Source organism: Barbus barbus (assembly GCF_936440315.1).
Source record: "Barbus barbus genome assembly, chromosome: 20".
Classification (NCBI taxonomy): domain Eukaryota; kingdom Metazoa; phylum Chordata; class Actinopteri; order Cypriniformes; family Cyprinidae; genus Barbus; species Barbus barbus.
In genome coordinates, this window is record NC_136748.1 from 10,617,375 (window position 1) to 10,638,513 (window position 21,139).

General features: G+C 39.1%; 1 protein-coding gene across 2 annotated transcripts in view; it reads right to left on the reverse strand.

Moving 5' to 3' along the window:
- Positions 1-18,257, reverse strand: part of LOC306886436 (spectrin beta chain, erythrocytic-like) — a 33,110-nt gene extending 14,853 nt beyond the window's left edge. The window contains exons 1-14 of one of the 2 annotated variants that reach the window (XM_079443538.1): positions 18,055-18,257; positions 12,971-13,203; positions 4,851-5,002; positions 4,546-4,719; positions 3,793-3,899; positions 3,603-3,683; positions 3,016-3,131; positions 2,814-2,926; positions 2,536-2,723; positions 2,329-2,446; positions 1,783-1,941; positions 1,339-1,641; positions 1,057-1,207; positions 71-941 (exon numbers count right to left, since the gene is read on the reverse strand). In XM_079443538.1, the coding sequence (XP_079299664.1) occupies positions 71-941; positions 1,057-1,207; positions 1,339-1,641; positions 1,783-1,941; positions 2,329-2,446; positions 2,536-2,723; positions 2,814-2,926; positions 3,016-3,131; positions 3,603-3,683; positions 3,793-3,899; positions 4,546-4,719; positions 4,851-5,002; positions 12,971-13,118 (2,681 nt within the window). In that variant the 5' untranslated portion in view covers positions 13,119-13,203; positions 18,055-18,257. Of the gene's footprint in view, positions 1-70; positions 942-1,056; positions 1,208-1,338; positions 1,642-1,743; positions 1,942-2,328; positions 2,447-2,535; positions 2,724-2,813; positions 2,927-3,015; positions 3,132-3,602; positions 3,684-3,792; positions 3,900-4,545; positions 4,720-4,850; positions 5,003-12,970; positions 13,204-18,054 lie in introns of both variants that reach the window. The other variant, XM_079443537.1, reaches the window with a different exon arrangement.
- Between the last annotated feature and the right edge of the window lie 2,882 nt (positions 18,258-21,139).

Here is a 21,139-nt window from a genome sequence, read left to right on the forward strand (position 1 = left end):
GGAATAGTTTCCCAGTTTATGAAACATACTTACAGTACCGTCTCTGGGTTCATAAAACCAACAGCAATACCTGTTTTGTACAACTTCTAGATCTTCCAAATTCTCTGGTGTCTCCAGCCCAACCAGCCAGGTCTCCTTCTGGCCCATCCAGAGCTCACAAGCATCTGTCTCACTGAAGATTGTGTAAAGAGCCATGGTGTCATCTAGCTTCTTCTGCCTCAGGTCTGAGAGGGTCAAAAGCTCAATATATATATCCCGGATCTCGTTCAGACGCCCCTGGATGTCTGGTGTGTTCCTTAATTCCTCAGGAAGTGCACTGGCCTGTTTAGATAGAGTGTCAATGGTGGCTCCGTTCTTAGCGGCCTCATCTCTCAAGTCACGGTGTTTCTTGAGCAGTCGCTGCGTTGTATACTCATCATGCCCAAAGTCGTCACTGCTCATCTGCCGCATAGCATCAACCAGCCAGGCTTTGAGGTCATCAGCATCACCCTGAAACTGGAAGAAGCGTTGGGTGTCTTGCAGATTCTGTTTACGGAAGGTGGCAAGTTCCTCCAGCTGCTGCCACTGATTTTGCACATCATCCATGCGCTGCTGAACTTTGGGGGAACCCAAGTGCTTGGCCTGAATCATGCTCTCTCCCTCATCCATCACCTGCTTCAAGTTGTCCTGTCTGGCAGCAAGCTCATCCTCAAAGACGCTGTGTTTGCTCTGCAGTATCAACACACTGGTCAGGTCCTTACCATAGTCAAGAGAGGAGAAGATGTGCTCCTTTTCCCGAATCCAGCTCTCCAACTCTGCAATTTCCCATAAAAAGTACCAAAGTCGTCGCGACTGCTCAAGTCGGGCTTTCCTCTGAGCTGCCAGAGCACACAACTCCTGGTAGCACAGGTCCAAGTGTTGTACCCGATCACGGATCACTTGTGGGTCACATGGTTTATAACCTAGAAAATTAAGAGCAGAAAAGTAAATAACAATGTCCCAATGTGTCACAATTGCAGCAAAAAAGACTACAGAGAGTGCTTCACTTCTATTACATAAGAATTCAACTGTACTCACTGTCACCATTGCCAAATTTAAGAGCAGCTGCATTGGCTATTCGAACTCTTTCTGCCTGCACTGCTATATCAGCTTCTAGCAATGAATGTTTCTGCAACAAGTCTTCCACTTCCAATAAGTGTTTTCCAAAGTCTGAGGACAAGAGTCGGCTCTGAGGAAAAAATGTCACATAAGATGATTGATCATGTGGTTTTGCTTCAATTACATGAGTTACAATGCAACCATAATACTCAAGCAAAGCATATAAATCAAGCACACAATTTGCAAATCGGTCCTTCCTACTTTCATTTCATCCATCCAGCTGATGATGTAGAGCATCTCCTGAAAGATTCTCTGAAGGGTAAGGTTCTTGTCTAGACGACCTCTGCGAGCTTTCAGGACCTCCTGCAGGTAGTCCCACAGCCTCAAGATATTGTCTTTTCTCGCATCAATGCGTTTAGCATCATGGTATTTTTCTGCTTCCAGTTCTTTAGACAGGGACACCAGTGCCTGAACGCGTTCTTCATATGCAGCAATGTCTGTCTCTATTGCATCATGTTTCTTCTTAGCTGCCTCCACTGCTGGTAAGTCATAGCCAAAGCTGTCCTTTAAAGTAGAAAGCAAAATAATGATTATCGTTAATTTCAATATTCAGGTGTTGGCAACCATGAAATAATGGGCATCTACATAAATAAAGGCTTTCTGCACCTTTCCTCTTTTAGATGAAGGCTGTGGATTGTGAGTTACCTGTGTAACCAGTCTCTGATTCTCTTGAAGCCAGGTCTCTCTCATAGCTGCCTTCCTGTCAAAGCGACGAGCCATCTGCTCCAACTTCTCCTGCCTAATGAGTTCATCTCTTAGTACCCGCTCACGGTCATGTTCTGCCTTCTCCAACCTCTCCCATGCCTAAGAACACAGGCACGCACACTCAAACAGCTCAGAGCCTCTCAGACCACTGGATTTACAATTATGTTCAATCTTTGTCACTGTCCTACAGAAAATGTACACAACATAGTTGGGACTAACTGATGTGGTTCATAACAATGTTTTGCCCCCCATTTAAAGTCAGATATGGGATATTTCTACTTGATCTCACCAGATAACCACCATATTCTATTGTTCAACGTTTAGAAGATAAAAAGGCAAAGCCTGTTTTGCAGATTTAGGTTCAGATATTAGGTTGTGTTCAAAGTTTGACTTCAAGTGGCATTATATTGCACCTTCCCTAACTGGAGGTTGTAAATTCATATTTCCTGAGTTTAAATCAATGCAGCATTAACCTTAGCATCTTACCTTGTTGATATCAGACACCAGTGCACCCTCTTTCGGTGTGTAGACTCTCTGATTGTTGGCCCTCATTCTGCTCTGGATGGTAAACAGCAGTACTTCCAAGTTGCCTTTCTCCTGGAATCTGAAGAGTTAGGAGTTAAAAAGTTGGTTGTTTAGCACTTGGTTGCTTACTACAAAAAGAGGCATTTGTTCATAAATAGCCTGAATTACTTAGGTGGTTTCTCCATGGTACGGTAAGAGTTGAAAGCCTGAAGTTGCTGTTGGACGCCTGTAAGGGAGTTAGCAAGCTTGCGGTTGTTCAGCACAATAATGGTTTGCTCAATCCATGTTAGTAGGTCTGATGACAATGTCTCATACTTTTCAATCATCTTCTCTGTTTCAATGGCCTGGTCTAGCACCTGTAGAATATGAATATAGATCAAGGCAAATCTCCTCTTGCATTAAACACATAAAATTCCCATAGATGCGAACTGGCTCAAATTTTGCACCTTGCCAACTCGCTTGCCCTCAACTGCCAGAGCTTTCATCTTGGAGAAGTAGTGGTAAAATGCAACAACGTATGTGATTATGGACTTCTCATCTGGGTTCTCAGTGAATACATCTGCAAACAATACATTATAATGATGTTTTCTCTATAATGGGAGGATAATTATTATATGTTTGGCTTAATAGTCAGCAGGTGTTACTTGCCTTCTGGGTCCAGGAGCTTGGTGACACCAAGCTTTTTTTCAGCTACATTAAAGGCCTGCTGAAGGTTGTGAGTGGGATTGGACCTCTGTAGATTGCCATAGTCCACCAGATCTGGCCTGATGGAGTGAAATGAAGAGGTTATTTGGTTTATATCTATTTTTTATTGATAGGATAGTATGAAGAGGAACAGGATCAGTTTCATTTCTCAGTGGTTGCTCAGGAGGTTTAATTTTAAGTGTCATTTTTTATCAATTGTAAAATTAATAACATGATCTTGGAGGATGAATGTTCATATTAAAATCTCAGACTTTTGATTGCAGATATTGGTATCTTGGCAAATCCCAACACAGTTTGTGATTGGAAGTGGTACATATGAGATTCTTAGAAATGTAATCTAAATTCTTAGGGAAATAGAGTTTCTCTCCATTTAATCTTAGTGGTGTCTAGAAGACACAATTGTTATCCATATGAGCACATCTGCTCAGTGTATCAATGCATGTCACCTAACCACTAAACAATATCTCCAAAAACTATCTTTTGTTTTAATATATACATTTTATCTTGATTTTTTTTTTTATATTTATCACCTGTGTTTGTGAATGAGAGCGTTGAAAGCCATGCCATCTTTCCAGCTTGTGGTGAAATTGGTGATATTTACATTGGGGTACCTGCAGGGACAAACTACATCAGACAAATCTGAAACCACAGATTTCTCATAAAAATAGAGGATTTGCTGTCAGCTTAATTACTACTGAAGTATGACAACCATTGTCCTACCCTGCAGTCTTCATCTGGCACCAGAGGAGCAATGCATCTTTGGCTGAGCGGGTCTCTTGTCGGCCTGTCTGGTCAGCTTGTCCTGTCTCTACTATAATGTCTTGAATCTGTATGAGGAAAGAATGAACAAAAACTTAAATGAATCCCACATGTGCATTTAAACTATATGCATACCTCTTTCTGTCACTCTTATTGTTTTTCTATCAACTAGACATTCCTTTTGATTTGAAGCATTTAAAAGCAGTAAATTATCATATCGGTTGACATTTCATGTACTCTAAATCTCACATTAATTAAAAGAGCTACTGTATGTACTGCATCCATTGTTGGATATGCAGAGGCATTGTTACTTTATTTAGATTCTGACTTTTTATGTCTCAATAGTTTGCACATCTCTGTGGGAAGCAGGCAGAATAAAGAGCAGTCAACAATTTTATTTCCTTTCATTTTTAAAGGTCTGAATTATGTAGCAGACTACATTGTTTGAAGTAGCTGGGCTAAAAATATCCAGCTATCAAAATGAGATTTAAAAATAAATATAAACTTTTCCAATCAGCCAAAGACACAAAATCTCTGCTGTAGGTCCACTGTAATATCAGAAAGTCTGGATTGTTCTGTGTGTTTCAAAGCATGAGAAATGTTTGGTTTTAGTCTTTAACATCTAAACTTTCCTTATTATTTGGTTTAAATTATACTTAAGAGGCACAGAATCAATAGAGTGGTCAAAAAAGTATAGAAGAATAATGGGCTGACCTGGAAGCGAAGAATGATGGTCCAGATAAGGCCTAGGATGAGCCGGTGGTTCCCATCTACAATATCATGTGATCCCATGTTCTCTAAGTGCACCCTCTGTTCCTTTAGAAACTGTAAAGCTTTGTCCACATTCTCCAGACAGTGAATGCGCATTCGGCCCTTGGTTGGCTTGGGCTGAATGGTGGAAAAAGATGGAGAGTCAAAGATATTAATGCAATGACTTAAGTAAATGACAATTAATTATTGTGCCGTGGTGTGGACATATGTGGCTTGACACTGTTACACATTAAACACGTTACACTTACCAGTCTGTCCCCTGACAGAACCTCCAGTAGTTTGATGAGCATTCTCCCATCCCGAAGGTCTAGATAGAGATCTGAGATTCGGCAACTAACTCTGGCCAATATTGAATTCACCCATTTTGTGAAGGTCTTCTTCTGGACAGCCTCTCGCTCATCTAGTTTAGACAACAAGGGAAAAACATTCAGGACCATTTATTCACAGTGACAATATAATGGCAATTAGGCATTTCCATTTTTATATCAGCTTAAATTAAATTCAGTACAATAAATACTGTCATGATGTATACTCCGAATTGTGCAATAATGTTCAAATGTTTTTTAAAAATCCCATTACTGTAGATGTTCTTAATTGTCAGTGTACTCCATTGTACTGAGAATAATGCATAACAATGCATAAAATATTAATGGCCATAAAAACAGGCTTCATTTTTATGATTTCTTGACAGTTTTCATCAGATTCACCCATATAGATTGAGAATAGATATATATGGAATGCATTATGTAGTAAAATAGACATAGGTGTGAATTGCACAAATTCCCTAAAGCCAATTTTTTTTTACATCTTACACGCAAACCCAAAAAGCTCTCTTTGAAAATCCAAAAATACAGTTTATATTGTCACAGTCATATAGTGATTAATCTACATTCTTTAAAGTGTATTGTATGTATGTCCATATGTTTTTCCTCAGCAAATCTTCTGCAGCACCATGTTTATTTAAGTTTCTACCACAAAAATAACTAAATTGTGCATTCTTAATGATGTGTTTTATAAATGATTCAGATCCTATGGCTGCAGGAAACTGGAAAGATGGAGGGATGGAAATGACAAAAAGAGAGGTAGAAAAAAAACAGTGAATGAGAGAGGAGTTTGAAAAAGACGTTATAAAACATTAGAATGTGAAGTGGGTGGAGAATGGATGCATTCTTTTAACCCAATCTAGAAACATTACCTTCCCATTTATGCATAATTTACAGCTAAACCTTCTAAGACTTGACCCTCTTCTTGTCTCAGCCTTGAATCAGACTCAACCTTCTCAGGTCTTGGTCTGGACTTGGATTAGAATGAACTGATCTTGACTACAACACTGTTAAATTACCCTGAAGTTTATTCTCTGAATGGAAAAACTACAATATGAAAGCATGTCTCCTCCATCTGGATCACAAAACAATGAAAAATTAATGAACAATCAAATGTGTAATGCATGATGTCTGAACTATTTTTGAGCATGTGCAGGAACAATCCTTCAGAGGTGTTCCAATTAGTGAGTTTTATACCAAATGTTAGTTCTGTACAACGGACATGAAAATACACATTTTTTTAAAGCTGTTTAAAAGGCATGGATTTTCAAATGGATTGTGGCTTTAAAAATAAAAATTACTTGATTAGAACAATGTTGGGTCAAAAGCACATTCTTTGGCAGTACATCTGTATTCTGTAGAACAGTGGTTCTCAAACCTCTCCATCAAGTACCCCCAGCACTGCACATTTTGTATGTCTCCCTATATCTGACACACCCACTTCAGGTCTTGGAGTCTCCACTAATGAGCTGATGAGTTGAATCAGGTGTGATAGATGAGGGAGACATACAAAATGTGCAGGGCTGGGGGTACTCCAGGACAGGTTTGAGAACCATTGCTGTAGAGAGAGACAAAATAGCTTTCATTTTGCCATGAACATTTAAGTTTGAAATGTCATACAAATCCTTCAAGTTTCATATTATTAATGTTAAGGTTAATGTTTCCATGCACTTTTATTCACAAGCCAACAATTGTTTCTTTATGTTGGCATGTAAAAAAATAAAATTCTGGTAACTTCAAACATGTATTTTATGTGATAATATCTAAATAAAATGCTTTTATTCAAGTCAAAAATATAATTTTTAAATGAATGAATCGACCTAAATTCAAGGTTTGTTATAAAATGTTTGCAAAATGTTTTAGACAATCTCTTGAGCCGTAAATATCATGTGGCTAATTACCCTGGAGCCAAAGGAAAATGCTGTCACAAGAAAAGTGACTGGCAATCAGTCCCGATAAGTAGAGCCCTGCATTTCGGGCCGGGCTCGATGGGCCCCAAATTTTTTACATCCCTAGGGCCGGGCTTCGGGACAATTTTCACGTCATAGTTCAAACGCGGGCCAGGCCTCAGGCCTGTTTTAGGCTTCTCTTTATTTTTATATTTTAGCCATCCATCAATTAGTGATGAAAAAAAATTAACGCACTGGTGGAAACAACACATGCTACCACGACTGTTAAGAGCGGCTCGACGGTGTTTAGTGTCTTGCAGCAGCAGCAGTAGCGAGTGCCGTCAGCACAGCTGAAGAGTTCTGCGTTCAAATACACGCAATAAAGCTTGCCGTAAAGCCCCAGCAAAAGTAATTACCATGAATGTGTCCGGGGGAAATAGTAAGGAGATATTTGAATTATTTACCAATAAACTAGTGTTTTCTGTGTCAGTGTCGCAAAGATGAAGATGATGATCCTGATTCGTCATCTCCTCATTAGACGCGCTTTTAGAGAGAAGTGCATTTTTACAGATTATGATTATAATGAAAGAGTTTTTGCTTTCGATTTGATTTATTTCGTTAAGTAGTAATTTAAAGCTTTTTATAGATATATTTATCATGTCTGTGAGGCATGTATTTGCTGACTTTCGGTTCATTTTTCTGAAGCGCTCCTGTTCAAGACGAGACGGCAGAAAGCGCATCATTGTTTTTTTTTTTTATAAATATAAAAATGATATTGTGAGTGCACACAAATAAAAGTAGACCCTTTACAGTTCCCCATGATGTATTACTCTTACCTTTATGAGCTAATATTATGGCGTAAGTTGTTTCCATTGAAGAAAAATGCAATTGATTGCGCTGGTGTCTCCATGTCCTGTGCTTTAGCTTCCACTCTCCGCACAAACTATTGATGCAGCGCACATTTATCTAGGTTTAACGTTTAAACTGTTATATGCTTGAACTGTTTTAGTATATCTATAGATTTTATTTTAGGCAAGTCGTGATGATTTGAGAAGGCTAAATTGATCAAACATAAGCTATGATCAGCCTGCTGGTCTGCCGCTGGCCGCTTAGTCGTTACTTTAAGAAAGAAAAAAACGTATTTAATTAACAAAAAATGCTCCAAACGTTTTTCTAAATGAATTTAATAAAAATAAAAAAACGAAACAAAATTTAATCACTTTGCCATTTCATACAAAACTGAACTATTTTAATAGCTGAAACATGAGCTGTTTTGGGAGAAGAAGAAGAAAAAAAAAAAAAAAGACGGGCTCAGGTCGGACCTAAATTTGAGGCCCGTGCAGGGCTCTACAGATAAGCCCTTCATCTTGTTATCATGAAAGTTAAAACATCTACTGCAATACAATGAAATATAAATACATGTTGCTTGTGAATGAATGAATGATTAACTAGATATATATATACATATATATAAATAAATGTCAAATTTGATCAGCTGTCAATGGACTTTGTTTGTTTTGTGTCCAGATGGTGCAAGTATAGCATCTACCACCCAGAGTTAGGAGACCATGCTAACCAGGCAAACCTTGACTTATTGTTAAACACAAAAAACGAGTAATTTTAGGGTCAGGTAGGAGAAGCTCTATAAAGCAACAACTGCACCGTTTGACTTTTTAAAGTGCAATTTACCATGTTCCTGCCAGAGTTAGGAAAGCTCCAGATGTGCTAAAGCATAATAAGAGAGCTAAGCTTGGCAACGTTACATAATTCATGATCAAACTACTGCCAAATGATTCCTCTTCCTGTCCACACTTTGTACAGCAGTACTGTAGTCTAACCTCTACTAAATTATTCTCTCTCTCCATTAGAACAGCAGTGAGTCTAAATAGAATTTGTTTCACCAGGGTCCTGGTGATCTCTGATATTCTCTCCAGCCCACATGAAAGGTCTGAAATATTCATATTGATGGATTTTCCCTGTACACAACAAGCCAGCGGTTTTTGGTTTTTTTTTTTCACACAGTCAACCTCCACTAAATTCTCATACCTGAGTCATTGTTTGGGCTCTGATCTGCAAGATAAGGTCCTTACCAACACAAAATCACAAGTATCAGAGGGCTTTGTGACAGAAGGACACACAAAGCAATAGATTTAGATGCAATGCAAACAGTGCTTTCCCATGTATCACCTGCAGCCATGATGGAGGCAGTTTGGAGGATCTTTATGATGTTCTTGTTCATATATATGGCTTGAGTCCCTCCTTCAATATAAATATTTATGATTTTTCACCCATTTTATGGTCCATCAGAACAAAACTGCTTAGTTTTAGATAGAACTCATGTCTTAGGTACGGTACTTGCAACTATATTACTCATGATTGCAACTTTATAGTCGCCAACTGTGACTATATTTCACAATTGCGACTTTACATCTTACAGTGTGACTTCATATCTCACAATGTTACTATATTTCTTATTTTAAACTTTACCTCACAATTACTTTTATTATACAATTTTTTATTATACAATTTGATTTAAACTAAAATGGGTTTCCATAAAACCCATAACCCTAAGAATGAGCATTAGTGGTAGTAATGCATGCCAAACACCATTAACTAGAGCAGTAGAAAAGTAGTATGCAAACTAGTCTGTCTATTTGTCTTTACACTACCTTCTATTCATCCTGTACATGTAAATATTTGTGATAGTTATAGAAAAAATAACTATGAACTATGCTCTTTCTGTTCCACAGCATTAAAAAAACACTCTCATCAGAGAGAAAGTGGAAGCTCAGTTTTACGCAAATTAACAGTGACAGTCAACTTCTCTCTAAAAATGAACAGAGCTGCCTGGAGAGAATAAGTAAGGTAGGAGACCTCGATGCTGAAAACCCCAAATCAGAGAAAAATACATTTTCCTGTAAGAGGTAAGAATAGCTGAAGACAAGTAGTAGATGGTCTGCTTTGTAATTCAGCAAGAAAAAGATTGATGTGGTGGGAGGCAAAAAGTATTTTTTTTCCACTGAATGGCCTTTTTATGAGTTTTCCATTAAATATTCAGAGGGAACGCAGTGGGCAATTGGGGCGTATATACAGCATAAATAATGAAATTAATAAATACTGCACATAAAAAGACAACCCAGTTCCCACAGAAAACAATCTAGCATAATCTAATAACTCCCCTGTGGCAGGGTGGAGGATATGCCAGGAAAGACTGCCCCCTCTTTGAGGATGGGAGGGGAAAAAAACTCCAGCAGGATACTACCTTGCAGTTGTCTGAACCGCCCATCCAGGATGGAGTTGTTAAAGCAGATGTTGGAAGCACTGTAGCTCAGCCAGCGTGCTCGTCTCATACTCCGGGACGGGGAAAGGGGGCAAGATGGTGAGGATCGTGGAGACGAGGGCCGATGGCCCCTCAGGGTGAAGACGGAAGAGGATGATGAGGTTGAGGAGACTGAAGTAAGAGTCATGGGTGCTACTTTAGGTGTGATGCCCATTAAAGTTCCATTCCTCTCCGGCAGGTGCTCAGGTTCGCGAATGTGGGGACTTTTAGTTTTGCCCCCTCTGCTCTGGGCCCTGTAAACCGGCGGGGTGCTCCTGCTCCGACTGCCTGGTGCATTGGTCCGGGTCGGAACTTCTTTTACCATGGTATATTGCCGGCTGCTGACTTCTAGGATAGGGCGGATCGCGATGGTCTCTCTGCTGGTCTTCAAGCTGAGTTTGACCTCTCTCAGCCGGGTCTGGCTCACGGGCACCGCGCGACACAAACAGGGGCTGCTCATCCTCACCACTCTAAATCAACACGCAAGGCCGGGAAAGAGCAAGACAAGCAGTACGCTCTTCTTCCCTTCTTCTCTCTCGAGTCCTGTTATCTTCTCCCTCTTCCTCTTGCCCCACCCTCCCTCCCTCCCTCTCTTTCTCCTTCCCTCCCTCACTCACTCTTCACTTAGCAGTGATGCTGTTGTACTTCTCCCCGGCAGCACATGGAGTGGTTCTCCAGCACCCCAGCCATGCATATAATATGCCCCCGTTCCTGTCCGCCCCACAACACACACACTCATCTAAAATTTCATCAAATGGCTGTGCATGTGTTTGCGTTTTGATTTGTTACAAATACAATGTGATTGTAACAGACTGTAAGTGCGTGCATAAGCAGTTTAGGCCCTGACTTAAATACAAACTACAAATGTATTAATGACAGTGTACTCAAAGTGTACTTAGTATACTCAGAGGGATGCGTGTCTGTTCAGAAACCGTAAATCAACGGTGAAGAATGGGAACCACTTCTCTTTCTCTCTCTCTCTCTCTCTCGCTCGTCCTCCCTCACTTTTTAACTCTCTCTAATTGCATTACAGAAAGAGCAAAGCACAGATGCACCGACAGAACACATCACACTCCCCCTGGCTCAGCAACATACACTTGGCTTAAAAAAGCAGGCCGTACACAATCGTTAATGCATTTCAAAACAGAAACACCCCTAGCCTTAAATAAAAAAACATAACTTATTCTCACAAAATTAAATGCATGACATACAATTTTTAATTTATATAACATTGCAGTATATTTTAGTTAAATGTTCACCAGTACACTTTAACCAAAGATAATATAACCATGTTTCAAAGTAATTATGAATATATAAAGATTTCAATCCTACATGAGTGGAGAAAAACACCTTAAATTTCAGCTAACTGCATTTAATAAAAATTGTAACTATGGTACATTTTCATTTAATTGCAATTATCATGCAATTAAAAGAATAGTTCACCCAAAAATTAAGCTTTGTTGTTAATTTACTCACCCTCGTACCATCTAAGATATAGATGTAGGTACTTTTTTCTTTAGTCGAACAGTAAAGAAGATTTTTAGCTGAAACCGTGTGTCCTTAGCGATTCATAAAATGCAAGTCAAAGGCTACTGTCACTTTGAGAATCAAAAACGGTATATCAGGCAACAACAAAATGAACACCTGTGGCTCCTGACAATATATGAAGTGAAACAATTGTTCTGTGAAAGAAACTGAACATTTACAACATTATCTGTAATCCATAGCCTCAGGCAAATGGTCAAGAGAGATGTACTGTTTGCGAATGAATCATTCTTTTTAACTGGTTCTTTTTGGTGAACTATTTGAACCAGTTCACCAAATCGGACTGAACCATCTGAAACAGTCCAAGGCTCGAGCAGCACAGATTTACAAGTTAACGAATCACCAAGGGACCATGGTTTCAGCAATAAATCTTCTTTACTGTTCTACTGAAGAGAAATCTTGGATGGACTGAGGTTGCGTAAATTAACATCAAAATTTCAATTTTGGGTGAACTACTGTATTTCTATAATTGCCAGAAAACTTTACATTCAGTTAACACTTGTATATTGATTCATGCCTTGTTTTTTAATCCATCCCATTCTCCAAACTGCTTGTCCTGCTTTTTATAATGTTTTGTGGGGAAAAGTGCATACTGCACTTGCTCCTTTATATAAAATGACCATCAAAACCATGACATCTCATATCTCTAGAAGTATTTAGTGTAGATATGCACAGCTATAAAGCAATATTCTGTTACAGTAGATATTAATGGTAAAATTTGCTAAAGGAGAAATGTCCCAAATTGGATGCAAAAATTGGATACTCTGTTAATGCAGTCAAGGAGGTCTTTCCGTGAGGCTTTGACTTGGGCCAATAAGCAACCTCCTAACAATGCCTCAGAAACCACTCGGAACACCTGAGCAACCACACAGCATCATGAAGCACCACTCACGTTTTCTTCTGAAAAAAATGTATGATAGTGTACTGTCACACAAACAGTTTTCATAACTGTCCTATGTGGATTACCCAGTCCCTGCAAAGGGTCTTGTAAGTCTGGTCATGAAATTGCTATTTAAAATGTGCTGTCTCTGAGAGCAGCAGACCCCACAGGTGTGCCAAAAATGACAAGCTCCTGCAACTATCCCAGAAAGCTAAGCTATGGGCATAGAAGGGTAGGGCAACTGTCCAGCTCAGTCATACCGAGGCATGCTGGGTATGTGCAAGTTATCCTGGCTGGTCAAGGGGGGCAGGAGAGGATAGGGTTCAGCTGCCTGTACGTCTGCATATGTATCTGCACATTCTGTATATCTAAGCAACATGTGCTCAGTTTTATGTCACTTGACATGACTCACCTGCAAGCGCTTTAATGCGTGAGCGCTCAAACAGTCTGGCCGAGCTGTTGTCGTTGTCGAGCTCTTCGTCAGACAGTTCGAAGCGGGTGTTGATGCGGCTGTACTGCTGAGTGATTTCAGCATTGTCAAAGTCTGTGGTGGAGGTCATAGTTGCATAGTTGAGGAATGCGAGGGACCAAACACCTCAGCGTGCCACACGAAGACAAGACAGTGGAATGCCAGAGATGGATGATCTGAAAGGTGAAAGAGATGGAGGAGGAGTTTAAGTGCACATTTATCTTTTTCAGATTTTGCACTGAAGTGAACATTATACATTTTGAAATTTCTGTTTACACCACATTATATTTACAAGTACATCTAAAAAAAATTAATATCGTGAAAAAGGTCAATATTTTTTGTCACTCATTTCAGAAAGTGAAACCCATATATTATATAGATTCATTACACATATGTGAAATATTTCAAGCCAGCACCAGCTGGCTGACATGGCAGCCCAAATCATCCCTGACTGTGGAAACTTCACACTGGACTTCAAGGAATATGGATTCTGTGCCTCTCCACTCTTCCTCCAGACTCTGGGACCATTTCCAAATGAACTTTGGACCACTGAGCAACAGTCCAGTTCTTTTTCTCCACAGCCCAGGTAAGACGCTTCTGACGTTGTCTCTGGTTCAGAAGTAGCTTGGCAGTCCTTTTCCTGAAGACATCTGAGCGTGGTGACTCTTGATGCACTGACTCCAGCTTCAGTCCACTCCTTGTGAAGCTCTCCCAAGTGTTTGAATCAGCTTTGCTTGACTGTATTCTCAAGCTTGCGGTCATCCCTGTTGCTTGCGCACCTTTTCCTACCCAAATTCTTCCTTCCAGTCAACTTTGCATTTAATATGCTTTGATACAGCACTCTGTAAACAGCCACACCTTTCAGTAATGACCCTCTGTGACTTACCCTCTTTGTAGAGGGTGTCAATGTTCGTCTTCTGGATCATTGTCAAGTCAGCAGTCTTCTCCATTATTGTGGTTTCAAAGAACAGATACCTGGAATTTATACTGTAGGGATGGTCATTAATTGTAAATCAAATGTAAATATTATAATATTTTGAGATACTGATTTTCATGAACTAAGCTCTAATCATCAAAATAAAAACAAAAAAACTGTCGAAATGTTTTACTTTACATGTAATGAATCTAAAATATCTGAAAGTTTCACTTTTTGAAATAAGTTACAAGAAAAAATTAACTTTTTCACGATATTCTAATTTTTTGAGATGTACCTGCAGATACTTGTATCTAAGGGACTGTTCACACAAAAAATGCAAAACAGTGGAATGGGGGGAAAAAAGGCAACCTGAGGCATCTTGAGAAGTCTGTTTTTAAAATGCTTTGTTATATGCAAGAAAGAAACTGGAAAAGACGCAACCGCAATGGTCCAACATAATCGTCTAGCGCATGTTTAAATAGAAAAAACCATTGAAGTACAAGAGTGCAAAAATGTGATCTGTGTGAACAGCCTCTAAATCTGTCCCAGATACCATGATTATATAAGCCTATTTATAGACAGTGGTGGCCAAAATTATTAGAACACTAGTATTTTTGCCAGCTAAACAATGTTTTTTTAATGTCAGATATTTCTAGCTTTTGCTGTAGTGTGTCATTAGGAAATATCAGTTTACATTTCCAAACATTCATTTTGCCATTAATTGTAATAATCCAGTGAGATTTTTGTCTGACAGCAGCCAGTGCTCCACACAGAGATCTGATCTCATCATCATCCAGTCTGCTGGAATGACAAGAAACTGAGACAGACTAAATCCTGAAGAACTGTGGCAATTTCTCTAAGATGCTTCAAGAGGCCTACCTGCAAAGCTACAGTAGGCCTACTATTAAACGTTTTAGGCACTTGTGGAAAAATTGCTGTAAAATGAGGATGCTGAAAACTGAATTGAATCAACATTTAAAATTTTAGAATTTTGAAAATGTCAAAATAAGAAATGATAAAGATTCTGCATCCTTGCTTACATTGAAGCACAAGATGCTCTTTGGATTTTTTTTTTAATTGTGCTGGATAACATGATCATCAGGTTTTGTTCATTTCAGCTCAAGAGCTGCTGCCATTTAAAAAAGGGGGAAGAGTGAGAAGCTTAAAAGAACTAATTCAATTTAATTAAAATTCTAAATTTTCAATCAAATTGTATATTGATATAACTAAGTTTTTTTATTAGAGAAAAACAAAATGTTCACAAATGGTCTCAAATTCACACAAATATACGTGGGAAGCATGACTGGTAGAATAATTTATGAAAGTAGATGATAATTTAAGACTCTACAGAGTACATGTGCAAATTTGTGGTGGTACTTATGCCAAAAACTGACTCTTGTAGTTGCCCATCTTCCTATCATTACCTGCCTCTCTCCTTGTCCCTGTCTATAAGTAATAAATAAATAATACAATTAATAAAAGTATACCTGTTTTCCTTATAGATTGTTTGTCTACACCCTCAAGATTCCAAAGGCCGCCATTTTCAGCACATGTCCTCTAACGTCGCTCTTAACGAGGGTGTGTATTTGCGTGTGCTACTGTGGAATGGTGTGTGAAGGTTAGCCGCTAAGATAGTTCTATCTCTGTGAGGCATGTTGCTCATGTGTAGTCATATCACACTGAACAGGGGGTTGGGCAACCCCTTTGGGCTAAAGAATGTAAAGAGCACCCTTCACAAATTTTCCTACTTCGTCACACGCTACGTGATCAGATATTTGCTTGCGTGTTTCGTATCACAGTCAGATAATTAGGTGGAAAAATCCTTGCTAAACATTAGCAGTGAGCGTCTTGAGACAATCCAATGCTTCTGCTCTAGTTGGCTCCAAATATCTAGGCCACTGAAAAGCACTGGACCAAATTAATTTCACCTACTATTTGTAGTTAGTGTAGTCAGGGTTAGTGTACTGTAACAATGCTAGGTGTCAGTTGTGCAATATACAAAATGAAAATAAATGACACAATCAACATCTGGCTCAAGAACTAAGTGAACAAGAGAATCTAACAGGTGTCAGAAAGAGTGGTGATGGTGGTTTTCATTCTTTTTCTCTCTCTCTCTCTCTCTCTGTATCAGGCCAGTGCAGGGGGGGATGTTATCAATGAACTATTCTCCACCCACCAGCGGGAAACCCGTTATCACAAGAGGCACAACTTTGCTGCTCTCTCTGCAATATGCTCAAATGCACACACACAGTTTATGACAAAGTATCTACTATCTCAACCGAAAAAGAGAGACAGTAGAGACTGCTTTGAACAAATTCACCACCTAAAAAAGAAAATCATGTCATTCCAAACCTTTATGACGTTCTTTCTTCTATAGAACACAAAAGAAGAAAGTTTGAAGAATACCGATGCTGCTCTTTTCCATACAGTGTAAATTTATAGTAACCACGCTTTCATGCTCCAAAATTGACAAGTAGCACTTAATATGTGATTTGATTTCATTATGATAGCTTTGCATGAGTAACAGACCAAAAATGTAATTTGTTGTTCACTGAAAAACATACTCTTCAGTAGCTCTTAAATCTCATTTGCAGTTGCGCATGCTTTATTTTATTTAATTTTTTTCCATTTTTGTGTAAATCATTTAAAATAACTACATATGCTACATCATTGAATCTGTTCAATTTTAGGTCATTAACATTATATTTGGCAATAAAAACTGTAATTGAAATTCTATAAGAGCTGTATCTCTTAATAATATCTATCACTGCCATGATAATGTCACAGTGTGTTTACTCTCAAATTCTGCAACCGAAGTTAGAGGGCGGCTATCTACTGTCCAGGAAGCCGACACAGCGGGTTATTTTTCACATGTGTGAGGGGAGAGGCCACACTTAGGTGTGGTATGAATCATGAAGCACTGTGCGTGCCATGTTACTGTAGGAACAGCTGGAGCTGGCACTATGGTACAAGAGTATTCTGTGTTTAAATTAAATTAAGGGAAGTAAATTGTGGGTATAAACACCACCTTGAAGAATTAAGTTTACCCTGAAACTGAAATTATGTCATTAATTATTCCCACTCATATCTACTAAACCCGCATTACTTTCATCTGTAAAACACAAAAAGAGATGTTTCAAGGAATGTTCACACTGCTCCTTTCCATACGATGAACACAAAAAAGGCTGACATGATTTTAATGCTTGACTAAACTGTTCAGTTCAGGCAAGCAGAGCATGCAATTAATAGACAGAATAACACAAACTATTCCTGGAATGAACTTTATGGTCATATTATGAAGTTCTGGGCAGTAAGTAATGGTGTTTACACCATGGCGGTTCTCCCTATAAGGTGAGCTTGAAACAGCTCACAGAATTTTATTATTTCAAAGGCTTAGTGACAGCTGTTTTTCTTTTACTAATGCTGTGGAACAGCTTTCTTCGGTTTATTCAATGAGAAACAGAGAGTCCAGCCGAATACGTGGTGATCCTCTGTTGGAAAGTCCAGCTGATAGCTATAGGAACATGGAGGCTAGTTTCTAGATGCAGTCAAGCTGGATTTAGGAACATAGACCAGTTTGGGCATTAAACTTACATGACAAGCTGGTTTGTTTCTTGTCCAGTGTGGTCTACCAGTTTGGACAAGGTTGACTCAGCTAATGACCAGCTTAGACCTAATTTAGAGTTGCTCACAGACTCAAATTAATGATCATAAAGAAGATGAGAGCCGATAGTAATCAAGTATGAAGAGAATTTAACGGTCATATTTCTCAAGTTCTCATAGTGAAAAGCAGATAATTACAGTATGTAGGAAAATGTACAGTTCTTACATATTTGCATTGGTTTGTATCCAGTATGTTTTCTCCAAGGGCTTTTTATCTGTACTGATCACACATAGTGCTCAACAGGTCACTGCATTTCTCATAAGAGTGCAATACTTTTACGAAAAGAACTATAAGCTAATTAAACGTGTCATATTACACAGAGACATACAAATACAGGTGTGATTAAAACAAACTGTTCTGATACATCTAATATCAAATGACATTGGAAGCCCACACTGAAGACAGGCCCTCTAATACTATGAGTTTCAAATGTAACAGTAAACTTACCTATACAACTGAAAAACAGTACGGGAGAATGACACGCTTCTTTGTCGATGTTTTTAGAATATGGTCCGTTATTTGAAGAGCAGTAATAATCCCATGAGAGGCGCTGAGGTCTAGGTCACGGTGGGGGAGAGCTGCTGCAGGGGCAGGGAGTGCGCGCAGGGCCGCTGTTTGACACACCCAAAGTGTTAAAAATAAAGCAGACCAGCGGAGCGGAGGGGACGCGCATTCCTGTCAGGAGTCACTGACTTTACATGGCGTTCCCCACCCTTCCACTCCAATAATCACAACCCCTGCATAAATGAAAAAAAAAATAATAATATATATATATACACAGGTCCTTTTCAAAAAATTAGCATATTGTGATAAAGTTCATTATTTTCTGTAATGTACTGATAAACATTAGACTTTCATATATTTTAGATTCATTACAACACAACTGAAGTAGTTCAAGCCTTTTATTGTTTTAATATTGATGATTTTGGCATACAGCTCATGAAAACCCAAAATTCCTATCTCAAAAAATTAGCATATTTCATCCGACCAATAAAAGAAAAGTGTTTTTAATACAAAAAAAGTCAACCTTCAAATAATTATGTTCAGTTATGCACTCAATACTTGGTCGGGAATCCTTTTGCAGAAATGACTGCTTCAATGCGGCGTGGCATGGAGGCAATCAGCCTGTGGCACTGCTGAGGTGTTATGGAGGCCCAGGATGCTTCGATAGCAGCCTTAAGCTCATCCAGAGTGTTGGGTCTTGCGTCTCTCAACTTTCTCTTCACAATATCCCACAGATTCTCTATGGAGTTCAGGTCAGGAGAGTTGGCAGGCCAATTGAGCACAGTAATACCATGGTCAGTAAACCATTTACCAGTGGTTTTGGCACTGTGAGCAGGTGCCAGGTCGTGCTGAAAAATGAAATCATCTCCATAAAGCTTTTCAGCAGATGGAAGCATCAAGTGCTCCAAAATCTCCTGATAGCTAGCTGCATTGACCCTGCCCTTGATAAAACACAGTGGACCAACACCAGCATCACTGACTGTGGGTACTTGACACTGGACTTCAGGCATTTTGGCATTTCCCTCTCCCCAGTCTTCCTCCAGACTCTGGCACCTTGATTTCCGAATGACATGCAAAATTTGCTTTCATCCGAAAAAAGTACTTTGGACCACTGAGCAACAGTCCAGTGCTGCTTCTCTGTTCAAAAGTGGCTTGACCTGGGGAATGCGGCACCTGTAGCCCATTTCCTGCACACGCCTGTACACGGTGGCTCTGGATGTTTCTACTCCAGACTCAGTCCACTGCTTCCGCAGGTCCCCCAAGGTCTGGAATCGGTCCTTCTCCACAATCTTCCTCAGGGTCCGGTCACCTCTTCTCGTTGTGCTGCGTTTTCTGCCACACTTTTTCCTTCCCACAGACTTCCCACTGAGGTGCCTTGATACAGCACTCTGGGAACAGCCTATTCGTTCAGAAATTTCTTTCTGTGTCTTACCCTCTTGCTTGAGGGTGTCAATGATGGCCTTCTGGACAGCAGTCAGGTCGGCAGTCTTACCCATGATTGCGGTTTTGAGTAATGAACCAGGCTGGGAGTTTTTAAAAGCCTCAGGAATCTTTTGCAGGTGTTTAGAGTTAATTAGTTGATTCAGATGATTAGGTTAATAGCTCGTTTAGAGAACCTTTTCATGATATGCTAATTTTTTGAGATAGGAATTTTGGGTTTTCATGAGCTGTATGCCAAAATCATCAATATTAAAACAATAAAAGGCTTGAACTACTTCAGTTGTGTTGTAATGAATCTAAAATATATGAAAGTCTAATGTTTATCAGTACATTACAGAAAATAATGAACTTTATCACAATATGCAAATTTTTTGAAAAGGACCTGTATATATATATATATATATATATATATATATATATATATATATATATATTTACAATTCGCTACTAATCGTGCCAGTATGGATATGCTACTTAAAGACACGTTGTTATTTTACACGTTGAACACCTGTTGCTTGTTCGCCGTTTAGTTCTCCAAAAACAAATGTATACTTTCCAATGCAAAACAACCCTGGGTTGGTGATGTTGTCACAGATGTCCTGATCTTTTTTATTTCAAGTAAGGAATTAAAGAAATAAAGAGTTTAAAGGGATTTAAGTGAGCAAAGAAAAAATAAAAAATAAAATTTGAATTATATTTGCAAATAATATTTTTATTTCAATAAATGAATCTGTAATTTTAATAAATCACAACCAAACTAGAGTCAAAGCCCGTTTTACCTTGTTCAAGTTTTAAGAATCTTTTTCTTGAATTTAGTTAAAAGGCTTTCAGGAAACCATTTGAAGCCATGGAACTAGCTTAGGACATATTAGCAACGTGTTTAAAAATGCTTACATATTAGCAACATGTGTTAGAAGTGTGCTAGCAGTCTTTTAAAACATTTTCTGGACATGTTAAAACATTAGCTAAATTATTACGTCACAAATATAATTGACTAAACTGGTTTGCTGGATCCTTTTGAGTATAATAAGGTCACATTGGGTCTGAAGTGGTCTAATATGGCCTGGTTGAAATTTCATTTGTTTTTCTGTTTTCATATTGGATTGGATTGGATTGGATTCAATTTATTGTCATTGCACATGTAGGTACAAGGCAACGAAATGCAATAAAGAAGAAGAATACAGCACAACATGAGGAAAGAGAGGAGAAAAAAATAGTCCTCACACTACGCTCCTGAACGAGAGTGCAGTGTGAGAACAGACGAAAACCTCAGCATAGAGCACAGTCAACACAGGAACATAACTTGCATAGTAATCCAGTTCAGACGAAACAGCCATCCGGCCTGCAGCCATTACAGCGCGAACACAGACCCGTTATCAACTGACGGGATGAAGCGACGAAGGCGTGGGATGGGGGTAGGGAGGTGGATGACAATCTGTATATATGAGCGTATGAGTGTGTGTATGTGTAAGTTCGTGTGAGTTCGTATGCCTTGAAATCCGTTGCGCCAGTACTCCAAACCAGTTGTCTCAGTTCGCAGGTTGTGGTGCGACATAGCAATTGCCATGGAAACGACCTTGGCCAGAGC